General features: G+C 41.9%; 1 protein-coding gene and 1 pseudogene across 2 annotated transcripts in view; one reads left to right on the forward strand and one right to left on the reverse strand.

The window, feature by feature from the left end:
- LOC311182427 (glyceraldehyde-3-phosphate dehydrogenase-like) overlaps positions 1-17863 on the reverse strand; it is a 264611-nt pseudogene that overhangs the window by 16365 nt on the left and 230383 nt on the right. The gene's annotated exons all lie outside the window — the stretch shown is intronic.
- ILDR2 (immunoglobulin like domain containing receptor 2) overlaps positions 1-17863 on the forward strand; it is a gene marked incomplete at its 3' end in the record, with an annotated part of 56120 nt that overhangs the window by 5843 nt on the left and 32414 nt on the right. Inside the window, exons 2-3 of the mRNA XM_084251189.1 lie at positions 9831-10163; positions 11092-11211. Of these exons, the coding sequence (XP_084107315.1) occupies positions 9831-10163; positions 11092-11211 (453 nt within the window). The remainder of the gene's footprint in view (positions 1-9830; positions 10164-11091; positions 11212-17863) is intronic.

Below are 17863 nucleotides of genomic sequence, written 5' to 3' on the forward strand. Positions count from 1 at the left end.
ACATAAAGGAAAGGAGTGGATGAAGTGTACACTAGCAAGGCCCCAGGAGGCAGTGGATGTGACCCCAGGAGGCAGACACTGCTGACATGTCAGAGCCCATCTGGGATCTGCACCCAGAAGCTACACAGGAAGTAGCTGTGGCATATATATGCTTAAAATCTTCGTATTCAAGATAGCTTTTGGCTCTCTAAAAATGAAAAAAGGCATTTTGGATGACTAGAGTTCTTTACGGGCCAAAAAACAAGGAAGAACTCAGAAGAACATGCTGCTTCCCCTGTTTTCCTGCAGCGCCTGGAGCACGCTGGGAAGTGAGCTCTGCATTAGGACTAGAACCCTCTCATTCTGTCAGGGTCCTGCGAGGTCTCTCCTCCCATGCCCTTGGCTCTTGGGGAGGCAAAGTCAGAAGTTAAGAGTGGGTGGGTGGGGATTAGGGTCAAACTGACCTGGATTAGAATACTAGCTTAATAATTTACCTTATTTTCTTTGACTTTAAAATGGGGAGCTAACTTAGCTTACAGGGTTGTTGTAATAATTAAAACGAAATTATGCAAAACCCCTAGCACAGTGTTTGGCACTTAGGAGGCCCTCAATACTGTGATAAACCCCAAATAGGTAGATTAGTCAGCATCTTGATGTAGCAGTAGGCCACCCCCAAATTTCAATAGCTCATGAACATTTAGTTTTTGCTCATATGAAAGCTGCAGTCAGCTGCAGGTCAGCTGGGAGTTGGCTAGAATTGGTGGACTTGGCCAGGTTCCAACTGTCTTCTTATTCCAAACCTCAGGATGAAAGAGCAGATATCTGAGCATGCTGTTCTCATGGCAGAGTCTTCAAGGTGGGCAACATGAAGCCACATAAATATCTTTTAAGCTTCTGCTTGGACATTTCTTAAGACACGTTTACTCATATTCCATTGGCCAGAGCAAGTCATGTGACTAAGCCCATAGTCTATGATGTGGTAAGTATATTTTGTCTACAAGGAACAATGTAAGGGTAGGTAGGGAAAAATACTTAGTATACAAGTAATAAAGTCTATCAACAGGATTAAGTCATTCAACAAATGGATTAAGTACCTACTATAGAATAGCCTTAAAATGTCCCCAGGGAAGAGATTGTTAATGGTGAAAACAGGTGACTGTTTCCTTAGGCAATGCTATAGGATGCTCTGGAGGTACCAGGGCTTCAGAAAGAATAAGAAGCTTCTAGAAGCAGTAATAGTGGAGCAAAAATGGAAGGAAAAGTAGGCATACATTGGGAAAAGTGGGATGGGGAAGGGAAATTTACAGAAGGAACAGCATGTGCAAAATCCAAGAATCAAAGGAGGACACAATGTTTTTTTTTTAATTACAAATATTTTAGTGTGGTTGAAGATTTTAGTGCTACAGGAGGAATGGAGGGCAGTGGCCCCGTATAAAAGGAACCTTTATGCTCCCCAAGTGCTAGATGAGGGAGACTGAAAAGGTCAGAGAGAGTGTCACAGTCACATGTGCATTTTACAAATGTCATGTGGACCTCGGTGTGGGGAGGGTATGGGTAGACATGCAGCAGAGACCAGCTAGGAGACCCTCCCAGGAAGAGAGCCAAGACATTAAGGGCTCCTGAACTCACATGGTGCAGTGGACAGAGAGAACTGAACAGTGACCAGACGTGGAGGAAGGATTACTGGCATAGTTGAATGTGGAGGTTGAGAGGGAATCGGTGTCAAAGGTGCCTGCAAGTCTGGCTTGGGATTTCAGGGAAGCTGTCCGTGTGCTGGAGCCATAGAAGAGGAGAAACGTATAAATGAAGGAGAAAAAGATTGAGTTGTTTGCATTATATTATAGTCTAAGCGCCTGAACAAAGAGACCGTAAAATACAGTAACAGAAAATAGCTTCCTCTCTTCTGTAGCAGTCCAGAGCTAGTGGGGTGAGTTCACCTTTCCCAACAGATGGCTCCATTGATGGACATTTCTCAACCGGGAGGAGTGAGGACGGCAGAGGGCAGGGAAGAAGCTCATCTTTACAGAGGTGACTCAGTAGTTACACACATCACTTCTTACCTACCTTTGTCCTGAACCTAGTCATATGGTCACAATTAGCTGCAAGAGAGGCTAGGAAATCTAGTGCTTGACTGGCTTGATAAAAGCCAGATTAAAACCTGAGAAGTTCCGTTACTAAAAGAAGAGGACAGTTAGCATAGCACCTCTATCTACAGAGTGGTGAGTTAGAGGTGCTTATGTGACATCCAGACAGAGCATGAAGTTGTATATTTAAATCTGCAGCTCAGAAAAGAGAACTAGATAAAGATTGATGAGATCTTTCTTTCAGAAGTTTTCTCTGCCCAAATGGCTGGTCCATCCTAGACATCTGACTCATGAACCAGGACAGTTTTTGGAAACTGCAGGGTGGAAACTGACCTCTTATCACACTGCTTTGGCCCCATTAGAAAATGCAAGTTAGCAAGATAGTACCCATGAGTTCATTTCAAATCTTTGGAAGATGAGGCAAACCAGACAGAAAAGAGGTCTGCTTCTGGCTTTTATTTGCACAGTGATAGCAGAGAACGGGAAGGCTTGGCTCCGTTGGACACCCAGAACATATGCTTAATGAGTGGCAAGCTCTGTGTGCAGCACCAGAGTTGTTGGCAGCAAATAATAACTAGGTCCTGAGTGAAGCCCACCTGGGCAAGAGCAACACTGGCATTTACCACAGCCCCATGGAAAAGGGGGAGCTAGGGAAGCCTTTTGGGACTCTTCTGGGGAAGAAATGCAAGAAATTATCATGTCTTTTTAAATCTTAAAATATACTTCTGGTCACCCTAACCCTAACACGACCAAGCAATAAGATACTATTGAGAAAATGATGCTCACCAAACTTGAGTAGAAAAAGAATTTATTGGGAAAAAGCTAATTAACGTACAGGACCAGTGGAAAGGCTGGAGAACCAGGTTTAGAAAATAGACAAACACCAAAGGAATGTCTACTATACTTGATAAAGCCTTTTTATTTTTATTATATATTACAATATCAAGAACATGACTAGTTCCTATCTGGGGGCAGGGAAGAGGCCGAAGAGGGGTGGGGATGTCAAGCTGTATTTTCTACGTTAAGCCTTGAGCCTGTAGGTTAACAATTCCCAGGATGCTTTACTCCCCCTCCTGAGCACTTTGGACTAAATCTAGAAGAGATACTTGCACACTCCTTACTTAGCCCCTACACTTAGAAAATCTGCCCATTAAATGTTCCTAAAATAATGCCTTAGGAAATTGGGACAACATATACAAAACGTGAAAGACAAAAGATGAATTTCTTAATGAAGCTCTAACCTGAATGGAAGAAGAGGAAGATTTGTATTGTCATGTTGAATGTAGAAAAATCTTAGGAGTGTGAAAGACAAGGTGGGCTGGGGAATAGATTTGACAGAATTTGACAATTCTGAAGTCAGATCCCACTCCTGGGACTTCAAGAGTTAAGAGATGGGTGAATTTTATACAGTTTCTAAAGATGCCTGTCACTAGCAATGACAATTTTCCATGACCTTTAACAGCAATTTTTGTTTCCCTAAAATGGGGCTGTGCTTATAGGTCTGCCTCTCAAAGATGCTGGCAGGAATAGCTTACAGTTAGTGGGGAAAGGAACTCGCTTTGAAAAAAATGAAAGTGCTAAAATAAGAACAGCATAGCTTTAGATACTGCTTTTGTTAGTCTTGCAGGAACACAGTTTGTCATGTATTGAATCCTTTTCTTTGCTTGAGAATTAGGGCAGGACCTTATTTTGCCACATGCTGGGAGGCATTGTCTGCATTTGGAGCTGATCTTCCCCAGCCTGGTAACTAGGTACCCCCAGTGCTTAGCTGAGATGGAGGCTGCTGCTCTGAGTTATCACTCGTCACTCTACTTTCAGGCAGCTTTCCTAATTATTGGCCAGAATCCATTCTCTGCACTGGGGACCACCTACGAAGAACCCTTCAGACCCATTCACTCATTTGTTCACTCATTCACTGATTCATTCCACTTCTTGTGAGCTTTGGCTATGTTCTGTGGCTTTGCTATACATAGGGATAGATACAAAGTCAGCTAAGCCCTAATCTCTGACTGCAGGGACCTCAAATTACAAGTCAAGTTTATATTCTATTTTGCAAAATCAGAGATTGGTCTTTTAAATCTGTTTTCCAGCACTTAATACAGTGTTTTAAAATATGTTTTTGATGGAATTAGCTAGGAAAGGGCAGCTTTCCTGTGGATGAGAAGTATGATAAAAATGGAAAGAGTGACCTGGTGAGCTAAGAATGATGATTCCCTCCTATGCAAATGTCGCAACCACCTAGAATCTTCCATATGCCATCCAGAGCTTCCTTCAGCAGGGATTCTAATTTTTCATTTTTACGGATGTGTTCTCACTTCACTTCTGTCTTTTGTTTTCTTCCCTGGTTGTGTCTCTCCTGTTTTCTGAAATGTTTCCTTTCCAGAAACACAGATTCTTTCCACATAAATTTCTTTGTAAGAATCTCAAAACACAAGTCCCTTCTGGTGTCACCAGGGCCTGGACTCAGAGTCCCAGCCTGGCCCTGAGCTGGTACGTGCACACTCAGCATTGCTCTACCCACGCTTGTGCTTCTCTCTGGCTCCCAGGAATGCCTTCTGTTTCACACCCAGGTGGAGGGAATGACATATTATAGTCAAAGTGTGGAAAAGAGTTTTGTGTGTCTGGAGTGTGCTTGAAGCCAAACCACAGAGAAGGCCTTGTGTGCCTTGTCCAGGTATTTCAACTTTATCCTGGGAGGAATGAGGGCTCATTGGAGGCCTTAAAGTGGGGAACTGACCTGACTGGATAGATCTTTTACAAAAAGAATATTCTAGATGGAAAGCAGTGTGGAGAATGCATTGGGCTGGAAGAAGGGAGACCAAGGAGGAGGCGCTTATAAACTGAGGAGGTGATGAGAAGCTGTGAGAAGTGATAGAGCTTTGCAGCCAGTGAGTCTGGGTTCTAATCTGGCACTCACTAATCCCAAGATGTTGGGCAAAATATCTACATTCTCTGAAAGTCAGTTCCTCATCTGTAAAATCGGTGTAATAAGTAATGCCTACTTTAGAGGATTTTTTAGAGAATTCATTAAAATACTGCCTGAAAAGTACTTACCGGTGTCTGAAGTGTGGTATTTCATAACTGTTATCTAGTAGCAGGAATAGAAACTGATCTAAGGGAATGTCAGTGTGAATAGGGAAAGGCCAGGTTTGAGAGCCATTCAGACTTAGAGACCAACCATATGTGGTCAGAGATGGGGCATCAGCAGAGCCAGGGTGACAGGACTGGGGAGTAATGGCCAGAGAGAGAAGAAGGACGGATTTATGCAAGAGGTGATGTGTGAAAAGGGAAGATAGTGAATGAGGCTTAGGTTTAATTTGATGTATCTATGGAACATGGAGATAGATGAGGCTTGGGGGAGCTGAGGGTCTGAGACATCACTGGGAGCCGGACAGTTGGGAGAATAAGATTCCTTAGATCAGATGCACGGGGCAAGGAGACTGAAACATTTTATTTACTTGGCATTCACAGATGTTCTTATTAGCCTGTATAGACTCCAGAGGAAGAAGTACCAGGGTTTTGGCATCTGACCAGTGGTGAAATAAAAATGAAAAAAAGAAAAAAAAACTTTTAAAAGGCAGAACCCAAGCTCAGAACACTAGCCTAGCCCCAGGGCAGGTAGCTCAAGAGTGGGAGGTAGAGAACCACTGTTCCCAGTCCAGATCTCAGTGACTGTGGTGGCTAGCTACCCCCATCTGCCCTGAATTAGCTGCTATATCTAAGGAACTTGAATTTGGGGTGCGAGTTGGGGGGGGTCTCATGAGAGATATTTTTCCAAGGTGGGTGGTAGCAGCACCAGTTTCAGATTTGGATCAGTTATGCATGAAGGATGTAGGAAATAATACCCACCCCTTAGGAGAAGCTGGTAACAGGGCAAGCAGGTCCAAGTGGTGCCAAGCAAGCTTCAGTCCCAGTAGGACAAATGGATTGCAAACCAGGTAGAAACACTGTCAAGTTAAATATAAAAAAAGATGCTGCTCATTGGTTATAAGGAACCCAGGTCCTCACCTGGGACCCAGTTAGGGCCAGAAGAGCACTTCTACACACCAGCTTCCAACGGGAATGGGGTTGCTAATTGGAATTGGGTGGTAGTCATGCTACAGTTTGAAACTTACCGAGTGTCGTTTTCATATTTCTCTGACTTGTCACTCACATGCTCCTCAAAGACCCAATAAACTGACATTTCCTTGAAACTCCTAGTCCCATGCTCCCCTATTATCCAGATCTGTCCATTAGCTGAGAGTCTCAAGGTTCCCATTATACCTGCACGCATGGGCACACTTTCAGGTTTACCCTCCATTTCTGAATTTGGGGAGGTATGTTTGTGAGTGTGTAGTGACAGCTTGGTACTGTTGAACTCCTAATTACGGGTTCTAGGATCCCTATGCACTTTCTGCCCACTCTGCTCTCTATACTCTCTGCATCTCACACTTGCTTCTGTGCTCACCCAGCTCCAGGTTCACAGCTTCACAGAAGTCAGTGGACTATTCTTGACACCAGCAGCAACAACTACATTTATTGAGTGCTTACTGTATACCAATATTATCCTACATGTTAGAATAAAAATCTTATTTAACCCTTAAACAACTCAGAAGGTAGTTGCTATTCTGGTTTTACCAGTGAAACTAAAACTTATAAGAACTGAGTAATTTGGCTTAGGTCATGCAGCTAGCGGGTGGTAGAGCTCGGATTCTAATTTAAGACTGATTCCAATATCCATGCTCTTGGCTATCGCCCTATGAAAAGGCAGATGGTTCTGAGAAAATCTATTCCTTACTCTTTGGAACCTGAATTTATGTGTATGTCATGGAAGTAGTGGAGAACTGACTAGCCTCTATAAATAATTGTTTAAGGCAGTCCAATGGTTTGGACAAATGGCTAATCTCATTAACAGAGCTGGGAAGGAGGTTCTTCTTAGTAACCATCTAGTGAACAAAACTTCATACTTCATTTTCTCAAAGGAAAAAAAAACCTGCAAACTTTTGTGTAACACCTGCCCCCTTTGTTGGTTTTCCTATCCAGGAAAGGCTAGAAATGTGATTTCTTAGGTAGATCATAAATAGGTAATGGAGAAGGAAGGTGGAGGGAGCACATACACTGCATTGTACATTCATTCTCAGAAATGCTGTGTTAGTCAGTTTCATCTCTGTTGGAACATCACAGAGTATAATTACACAGGCCTAAATGGTACAGCCTACTACAAACCTAGGCCGATGTAATGGTGTAGCCTATGGGGACCACCATCATGGCACATCATTGATTGAACCATAGTTATGCAGTGCAGTGTACAGGTAACAGTACCTGTGACTAGTTGTCCAGCCTCAGCCATAGCTAACTGAAGTCACTTCCCACTCTGTCCTTTTTTGTTACCTGGAAAACTGGGGTATGAATTAAGACTAGAAGAAGAACTACAAGGTTAAAAATTAATGCAGTAGAGTTTAAGAAGGACCTGTAAAGAAATTTCTTTCCCTAATCCAGCTATGTGAGTTAGGGAGAATGGAATAAGCCACATTGACATTGGGCAGCTGGGGGGAAGTACTAGAACCTGGGAATTGATATTCTTCATTAACTTCCAAACAGAAATTCTTTGCCTCTCTATTGGCTGATCTATACAGTCTGACTGTAATCAAATCTATTGCTGGTGAATGGTTATAGAGGCTCAGGACATCAACTAGGAAGGTGAGGGAGCATTGTATTTGAGAGCTGCCCTCTACCAGCATGATCACAGTGCTCTGCTCTTTCAGCCTGGTGAGATAATAGCAGTTAGCCCTGTGAGTAAGGATCAGGAGGCTCATTTTACAGGTGATGATTACTTAGGGGGCTTCATGAAGGCTTCATTGCTGGTATATGGCCAGATGAGATTCAAAACCCTACCTATTTGATACCGAACTATTTTACTCTATCATGCTATCTATGAGTCATTTAACTAGTTTCCCCTACAAAGAAATTCCCTGGTTATCCATCCCTTCATTTATTCCAAAGATAGCTATTGAGTGCTTGGCAATTTCAAAACACTTGAAGATCTGCTGAATTTCAGATACACTATTGTATTCACTTCCCAATTCCACAAAATACAGAAACTTGATTCTCCTACTAGGCATTACAGTAAGTTTTCATAGTGCTTTCATTGAAGAGAGGCACTGGCTTGGAAATTAGATGTGAGTACAAATATGGTCCTTCCCTTGTCCAGGGAGCTAGTGTAAAGAGACATTCATGAATAAGTGTTTGTATTGTACAAGTGAGTGTGCTTTGCAGGGTGTCATTGTGAAATGGGGAGGCAACTCCTGGAAACTGGATCTTTCTTGGATGTCTCAAGTCCATTCTGTAATTCTAGGGTGAAACTCTGCCTCAAGCTACCTAAAGCTGACTTGGCAGACTCAGGATTCAATTCAGAACCTCTCTATTCTGTCTTTCTATTTATAGTCCTTTTACTGCCTTTCATCACAATTCTTTTTCTTCTTCTAACCTCACATCAAGCTAGAAACTCTTGACTTTCCCATTTAACGGAGAAAGTTATGTTCTTTTTTGCTTAGAATTTCTAGATCTTACCATTGAGTTCATAGAGGTTCTTTGCCTTTCAAACACTCCCCTGGTCTTTCATTCACTGAAATTTCCCTCTTTCTTGGACACCTGCCTCAGGTTGGATCTTTTCACCACTTAAACTCCCCATTTGCTTTCTAGCCTTCCCCTCCCCCCTTTTTTGATTATCCTTCAAAGCTTTTGAACCTAGTCCACTACTTTTTATCTGAAATTCTCCATTCTCTCAAAGCCTTCTTTTCCCCTTCATCTCTGTCCCCTTTGCTTGGTCACCAGCTGGAGGGAAAGTCACTTCCTCCCGAAGTCATACTTTCTGACTTCATTGTCCGTATTTAGCAAATATTTGTTAAGTATGTGTGGCCTTCACAACTCCGGACAGCAAGATAAGAAGAGGCACTCCTGACCTGACAAGTTTGATGAGGGCAACAGGCATGAAAATAAATACTTGCAAGATTATTATGATAAATGTTAAGTAGAATGCGGGGTATAGTGATGGCACAAAGGAGGAAGTGACAAATGGATGAACTGGTCAGAGAAGACTTTACAAAAACCTTTGAACTGGGCTTTAGAAGATGGAAAAGAGCTTTTCAGGGAAAGAAGGAAAAAATATCCCAGAACAAGGAAGATCATATGCAAAGATCTAGAGGTGTGAAATAGCATGTTCCACTTGGGGCAACTGTTGGTTGTCTGGTGTTCTTGGAGGTTACCCTTCAAATAGAGGTGCTTCAAGAAGGGAGACAGAGAAGGTTGATGGAGCACTTCAGGTGCCTTGCCAGGAACTTTGGGTTTTATCTTGAGGGCCATGGAGAATGAGTGAAGGGTTTTGAGAGGAGTCATCAGAGTCAGATTTAGAAAAATCATCTGAACTATATAGTAAGGAGAATGCACTGGCTATGGACAGGCTGATGTCAGGGAAATCAGACAAGATTATTGTAATATTACAAGCTAGAGATGAAGAGGGCAGCAACAAAAGTTGTAGTAGTGGGGTTCAAGAGAAAGAAGACACAGTAAAGATGTTTAGAGATCAAGTTGACATGACTTAGTAGCTGATTGGATATTGGGGGTGAAGGCAACCTTCTGAATAATCTGGTGGGTATTGATGCCATTGATTGTGATGGAAAAAATGAAGGCTGACATCTTAGTAGGCTGAGGCAGAAAGGCATGATTATGTGGCGTGACGTCGTATGCGGGATAGAGATGCCATTTGGACATGTTCATTCTGTTTTGCAGGCGTGGCAGAAGGCCTTCAGGTCACAGTGCCCGACAAGAAGAGGGTGGCCATGCTCTTCCAGCCCACTGTGCTCCGCTGCCACTTCTCCACATCCTCCCATCAGCCCGCAGTTGTGCAGTGGAAGTTTAAATCCTACTGCCAGGACCGGATGGGGGAATCCTTGGGCATGTCTTCTCCTCGGTCCCAGTCTCTCAGCAAAAGAAACCTGGAGTGGGACCCCTACTTGGACTGTTTGGATAGCAGGAGGACTGTTCGAGTGGTAGCTTCAAAACAGGGCTCAACCGTCACCCTGGGAGATTTCTACAGGGGCAGAGAGATCACGATTGTTCATGGTAATAATGCCTCTGTTTTGAACCTAGGGAAGAGGAAGGGGTTTTTTTATATTCTTCCCAGAAAAGTGAAGATGGCAGCCTCTCACTCTTTGAACCCCTTCGGACATTGATTTTACAGGAAATAGGAGCATCAAGAAACCCAGCATATTGCTTAAAGGGATGGGGCAGGGAGGCAGCGGGGCGGGAGGCAGGGTAAAGGGGTTAGTATCCAGAGAAGACCGGAGGTGAGCTTTGGAAATAGTCATTCCCAAGTCTGAACTCTATGCTCAGGAGCTTGTTATCAGAACTGAATGGAAATAGATTCTAGTAAAGAACTTTTTAAACTCCCATACCTTGACATCAACCTTGTGGTCCTTTCCTAAACTCAGAACAGACTTCCCTAAGAAGTTTCTCTGGTGGGGGAAGGCCGTGTGCATAAAAGTTACAGAGCCAGACAGATGCCCTGGCCCAAGCCCCAGGTGCTTTTATAGCCCACCTTTTCTCCTGTTCCCTTTAGCTTTGGACTTTTCTAAAGAGAGTTCCTCTTTTCTAAAGAGAGTCTCATAGGACCTACTGGAAATTTTTAATTTTGAAGAACTCCTGTGAAGTCAACACATTTCCAGCACTTCAGAGTCATTCTGGAATTTATCTGGCTTTCAGGGGCCTGTGAGACCTGGGTGGAAGCACCCTTCTACCTTCTACCCCTGAAACTGGACCGGCCCTAACCAATTTCTGTGACGTTCTGATTCTCTCACCTTGAGGATGTTGGTTTTCATTATTTATTCTGTCAGGTGTGTGTTTTAAAGAAAGCAAACACCTTGTTGATTATCATCCAGGTAGAGAAATAGAACCCCGCAGACACCCCAGAGTCGCCCTCTCTCCTCCACTAGTCATTGTTTTCCTTTGAGAGGACATGTTTGGGACTGGGTCTTTCTTTGTATGATAACAGATGCTGATCTTCAAATTGGAAAGCTCATGTGGGGCGACAGCGGACTCTACTACTGCATCATCACTACCCCGGATGACCTGGAGGGTAAAAACGAGGACTCGGTGGAACTGCTGGTGCTGGGTAAGCGAGCCCACCTGCGCCACTCTCTTCTCAGACCTCAGCCCTAGTGCTCCTCCCTGCATGTGTCCACAGGTCGCACACACAGCCTTTGATTTTTGTGCACACCAAATCTGTCTTCAAATGTGCCTTTTTGTGTGCAAGATATTTACTATATCCTGTTTCTTAGAGACTCAGGCTCCCTTTCAGCGTAGTTCTGAATGTTTCTTCTGCTTTCTTAGCAAATTTTTTTCTTCCCTGCTACTTGCAACTTTAACCCTAATTTCTCTTGCTCTTTTTCTTTGCTTTCCTTTTTATATGCTAATTGTTGACGACAATGCCAGGGGCTGGAAGCAGGGTAGAGACTACAGAGCAATAATTCACTAGTGTGTCAGGATCTCCTAAGAGACCAGGAATTTTTTCCCATTCCATTACCACCACTTGAGACACTCAGAAGGAAAGATGGCTGCAAACTGGAGAGTTTAATGATAAAAGGTGCTTAGTGGAAAAAAGCTGTGGGGAAGGTATGGTAGTTTTTAATTGGAAAGAGAATTTCTGGAAATCTCAAAGTGTGTGATTCATTCTCAAAGCAAATGTATCTAATCCTCATTAATATTAATTTCTTCGTAAATGTAAACTCATTACTTTTTTGGCTACTTTACCTCTTTTTTGGATTGGAGGAATGTCAGTGGGAAATGACCTCCTTGGATGAAACTGAAAATTGGGCACATATGTCGTGTTCTATAAATGTTGGTTGAACAAGAAAATCAAAATAAAACATGCAGAAATTAAGAAACTGCATTCATTTTATGATAAAAAGGTAAGCCCTTGAAGCCATTTTTCAAAAGGAAATTATTATTATTATTTTTTGTGCATCTAAGAAACCAGATAATAACAATTGGGGGGAATATTTAAGGATATTTTCTTTTAAAGGCAAATGAGTTTGAGGTTAAATTTTACCTTATGTAGGAAAAACAGTGCACAAAGTGATAGAGCTATTTACGATTCTTAGTTTTACTCTATCACTACAGTGTGACTTTGGCAAATCAGCTGTTCTGCTGCCTTAATTTTATAGTTTGCAAAATGGATTAAGATAATAATTATTTATTAATAATTAATAATTAACATTTATTAGAGATTGACTTAATTCAAATGCATATTCCTTGAGTCCAGTATATAAAACATAACCACCTGTGATTTACAAAAGAATGGGAAACATGACAGATACCCAAAAGGAAAAAAAGTAAAATATTTATGATGACATTGTAAAAGAATACAGGGAAATCAGATTTGAGATCTGCTTAATCAACTCTGTGAATCAGAAGGGAATAAAAAGATAAATTCCTGCCTAATCACATAGCTCTAAGGGCCAAGTTTGAAAGACCAAATGATGCAATGAGCCTGCAATTAGCAAATCACAAGCAGTTATTTGGCCAAAGCAGCCACTTGTAGGGAAGTGTGTGTGTGTGGGGGGTGGTGTCTGTGTAGGCAAAGGGCACAGGTAAAAACCACTTTCAGTAATTGGTCCCAGTTCTGCAAATGTGGGAAAATGAATAGAGTGAAAGTATTGTTTCTCCACCATGTGCCAAAGCATCTGAAGCATATTTCTGTGAATCAAAACACACAGAGAAGCTGGGTGAAGATGCAGTTGTCAGAACTAAAGGCTCCGGGGTTAAAAAGAGGTGGGGGAAAGGAAGGCTCAAATGAAGGTGGTCTGTGCTGTTAGGAGGAAAGATGAAGGACAGAAATTAGTGTTATCCTGAAAGGAATCGTAAAGGAAAACTAGGGAAGCTGCAGGTGAGCTCAACACAGTAGGAGTAACATATATGTGAGATAAACAGATTCATGCTAGGGCTCAGGGTGGAGAAACAGATCTGCAGTGTTTTACACTGCAGATAATTAGAAATATTCCAAGCATGGTAAATCTGCCATGTAAACTTTGTAGGGCAATACTAATTGTGTTAGTTCTTTAAAGGGGTTAGCTTGAAATCTCCAAGAATTTTCTGGGTGCATAAAGTATTGTATTTTCTTTCCAAATGTAAATTCTGATTCTTCTTTGTCTTGACACCCCTTTATAGTAATAGAAATTTTCAAAATACCACCACACTTTAAAAAATCCTAATTGGTTGTTATCTCCAGCAGGCCTGTATATTAGGTATTCTTTTTATGAGAGCAGGAGAGCAACCTGATTTCCAAGGTCAGCGTCAAGGAGACAGACCTCAGTGGGAAGGTAGAGCTGGGTCCACCGAACTGGGAGGATTTCTAGTGACAAAGGTTTAGAATATGTGAAGGGCACATGGAAAGAGAAGGTCTCAGATATCTGAAGTAAAATTGGATAGAAGAGGGATCAGAAACTTACTCTGTCTGTGTAGTATGTTAAAAGTAGAAAGAGCAGTAGAATTATATGGCAAGGGAGGCCATTTCAGTATAAAGCAAGAACTGTTCATCTAAAGATGGAACAAGCCTTCCCAGGAGTAGAGATTTGTATGTCCTAAAAGGATGGAAAACCATTACGTGTTACTACACCAGGATTCATGCATAGGAAAATGTGTTTAAGTTACTTCTGAGCTTTATTTCAATTCTAAAATTCCTGGATTAAAAGATAGATGAACATGAGAAAGACAACTACCTTGTAAAAATGAAGAAATGACCTCCCAGGAATTCAATCCTCATGACTCAAAAGAAAAGGGTCACAAGTTAGTTATAAGAGCGTAAGGGTGATGACAGAGTGAGCAAATGGTGGTCTTCTGCAGTAGGTTGGGGCTAAAGGGACTGATCCCACTAGAATGAGAAGAAACCATTGATGGGGCTTAGAGGCATCAAAACTTTAGCTGTCCTTAGAGATGATCACAAAACTCATTAGAAAACTGTAATTTCAAATGATCACTTAGTAAGGAAAGGTAAGTTAAAGGGATAAATTAGAAAGGCAGTTAAGAAGAATTTCGTTTTCTCATTGCACTCACCAAGGTGACAATAGAAAAGTTGATGGAGCAAGAGTGTGAAGTGTCAGCCTAAGAAATTTGGACTTCATCCTGAAGACTTTGGGAAGCCAATGAAGAAAGTTTAACAGAGCGAGGAATGAAAGTGAGGTCTCAGGGGCAGAACAATAATTAGCAGCAGGGCAGACAATACTTTGGAGGGGAGTGGTGGAACAGCAGGGTCGCTTAGGGGGCGCTGTAGTGCAGTGGGAGGGAATGAGATTCTGGACCAGACCAGTGAGTTGAGCAGAGACAGCGTGGCATCATTTCTGAGATGGGAGTGATGGAGCTTGGGAGCTTGATGACAGATGTATAAAAGGAAATGGGAGCTAGGGGGATGAGTCCAAAACAGCCATGATTTCTGGCCATCTGGGTAGTCACTATTCCATCAATAGTTGATAAGGGGCATCCCTGATGGTGCAGAGGTTAAAGACAGCTCTATCAAGCTATTGCCAGCCACTGTAGCACAAGTTCAATCTCCAGCCAGCCAGGGAGCAACCCACATGGTGCAGCAAACCTCTCCTGCCTGGCCCACTGCTCCCCTCAGCAGTGTATTTCAGTAGATATGCCTGTTGTTCTCCCCACTCTCTCTGGTGAATCCTCTCACCCACCCCCCACTCACCTCTGGCTTACACCCCAGTTCTTGTATGCATAAATAAATGAATCTTTTAAAAAAATAGTTGACACAGTCTGGAGACAGAAAATGAGTTTAGTTTTTGATATGATGAATGTGAGGTGCTTGTGGCACACCAAGGAGGATATGTCTAGCTAAAACTCGGTGGAGAAATCAGGGTTAGAGATAATAGACTTGAAAAGTCATGAGTGATAATAGACTTGAAAAATCAGCTATTCTGTAGAATAGCTGTGTCATCCAAGAAGGTTATATAAAATGAAAAGGACCAAGGACAGAATCTCTCAGTCTGATAGTCTAGTGTGACTTCATTGGGAGGTGGCCCTGGCACTGCATGTGTGCTTATCTTGATTTCCCCTAGCACACACTGGGCATTCTCAATAGCACTGGACCCAGAATTTCTCAGAGGCAAGGACCAAGTCTCATTTATCTTTATATCTGCAGTGCCTAGTACAGTAGCTAGAATAAGGACAAATGAGTGAATTTTTTAAATGATAAATGGGCAGCATCTCTAACTAATACTTTATGACTTAAATTTTGTCAGTGCTGAGTAAATATTTGATTTACAGGGTATTGACACCATAAATATCTACAGTCTCAAGTGAGATGTATGGTTTAATCTCATTGGTCATAATTCTTTATGTGGTTATTTTAACTATTAACTGGTGATAGATCCTCTAGGGACTATGCCTGAAAGCAACAGAAATAGACTCTGGCTAACATAAATAGGAAATAAATTCATTGGAAGGATATAAAAATCGAAAGGAAGACTGGAAAATCAATTGCTAGCAAGGGATAGTATATTAGGGTAATACTTGTTAGCTTCTGTAAAAGCAAATCTCAGTGACTTGCCACAATAGAAGTTTATTCATCTTGTCATTGTCAGCTGTGCATTAGGAGTCTCATCTGGGTAGCCTCTTTCCAAGTGTGGCCTGGGGCCTAAGTGTCTCCATTGTTTGACTTTGCTACATTGGAGACCTTTTTTCCCAGCTGCACAGGGAGAGTGAGGAAGGTAATGTGGAACTTCATAGGGTCCGGGTCTGGCAGTGACATGGAATACATCTGCTGTTATTTTGTATATGGCCAGGAAGAAAGTAAAAATGGTTTGGTGAAAACACAGCATAGTTCATGCCCTGCCAAAGATGCTCTAGGATCTATTATAAGTATTAATGACAATTTCTTTTGAGATTAAGAAAATCCTTGACATATTCATTTATTGCAACTCCCACTTTTTGTTGATTAGTGGACATTTGGTCAAATCCAAAATGACCATTGAGACATTTGGTCCACAGCAAAAGGTCTTTGATATTAATAGAAAATATCTTTAAGGGCTCAATAGCCAGAAAAAAATCAACTGTTTTGTTGTTGCTGGGTTTTGTTGTTTTTTTCCAACTGTTGTTTTTGGTTTTTGTTTTTTGTTTTTGTTTTGTTTTCTGTTCTTGTACTTTCCACGCAAGAATCAGGCTCAGGAGAGGAATCCAGTTAGCCCATTTTGAACAGGTGCCCCCAACTTAGACCAGAGGCTCTTGGTGGGCTTGTCCATCAAGATATAGAAAAGGATTAATTACCCAAAGGAAACTGGCACTTGTACAAAAAAAGACATAAGATCTGAGATGCTCAAAAAGCAATAAATGTCCACCATAGTGTTACACTACATTACTACATCTACCACTCATTAATATATACCTATAATAATTTGTAGCTTATACACACTTACTCCATAGTAACCTGGTAAGGTAAGAGAGATGGCATTGTTTTCCTAATGAGCAAATTAATGTTCGAGTTTTTTTTCCCAGTGAAAAAATGATATTGAGGATCAAACGCAAGTGCTTTGATTCCTGCCCTCATCTCTTTCATCGACACCACACCACTTGTCTATATTAAGAAGCCACAGAATGCTCCCCTGCACAAGCAGTGCTATTAAAAATGTGACTGCTGCTTGAGGCCATGGGTAATGATTTTTACTTGTCCTAGATTTGCTTTAGCATTTCACTGTAGTCAGTGAAACCGCCTATAACCATTGACCCAGCCTGCACAGTTGATGTGGGCATCATTGTTCTTGTCTTGATTGCCCATCTCCCCATGAGCATAACCCATTCCTCCCCGCCGCCCACCTACATCTGAACCATTTACAAATCACTGTAGCTGCTTCTCTCAAAGGTTTCCAAAATATCCAAAGACATGTGATTCCCAGGAATGGAAGGACAAGCACTGCTTCAACATCAAACACAAAAACTATACTGAATATGCTTTCATCTCTTTTTGATGATTCAGAAGGTAAAGTCATTCTGAAGTTGGAAATGCACAGTGTTTTGGATGCTTTGACATGACAGTGACAGGTATCTTGGAAATATTTAGACAGACGTTTGGGATCGTAGGGCCCTACCAGCAGACAATCACAGAAGGAGGGAGTGTCCAGAAATCTGCCACCCTGAGATTAGACACTGGTCTAGGATCAGTGGCAAGGACAGGCTGTTTATAACCTGGAACCGTGCCACTGTTTGGATTGGAATACAGTTCCCTCAGGCAGCTCCAGCTGGCAGGAAAGGGACTTCACCGTTCAGGAAGACTCCAGTAGGGAAGTTATTATTTTAAGATCTAAAAGCAGCTCGCCTTGGCCAAACTTGTTTCTGTGCGCAATATGAGCGCCTGACCCTTTCTTCTTGATGTCCCAAGGAGTGTTTTGTTTTTTGATGGACTTCAAGTAGGAAAAGGGGAGAAATGGCCCAGTGGAAATACTCCTGCCTCTGGACTAAGAATAGAATAAGAGAACATGAGCCAAGGCATGTTTAGATTAAAGCTAAGGAAGACTTTCCCAATGGTCAATAACAGTCTTTAGAATTTTTGGTTGGTTGAAGGAAGTCACAGAAACTCCATTTCTCTTGAACTTTCAACATGGAATAGGTTCTCCTCTCTAGGATGTTAGGATGAATGAGATGGCTTTCAGAGTCCTTTCTCTGATTTGACTTTATTTAAAAGACCCAGAGGTTGCAGAAGTAATTCTCTATATAGGGTGGTGTCTCAAATGCTAAAGTTTTGTTTTAATATTCTTTCTCCTTCAGAAAAA

This window comes from Talpa europaea (genome assembly GCF_964194135.1).
Source record: "Talpa europaea genome assembly, chromosome: 12".
NCBI classification, from domain to species: Eukaryota; Metazoa; Chordata; class Mammalia; order Eulipotyphla; family Talpidae; genus Talpa; species Talpa europaea.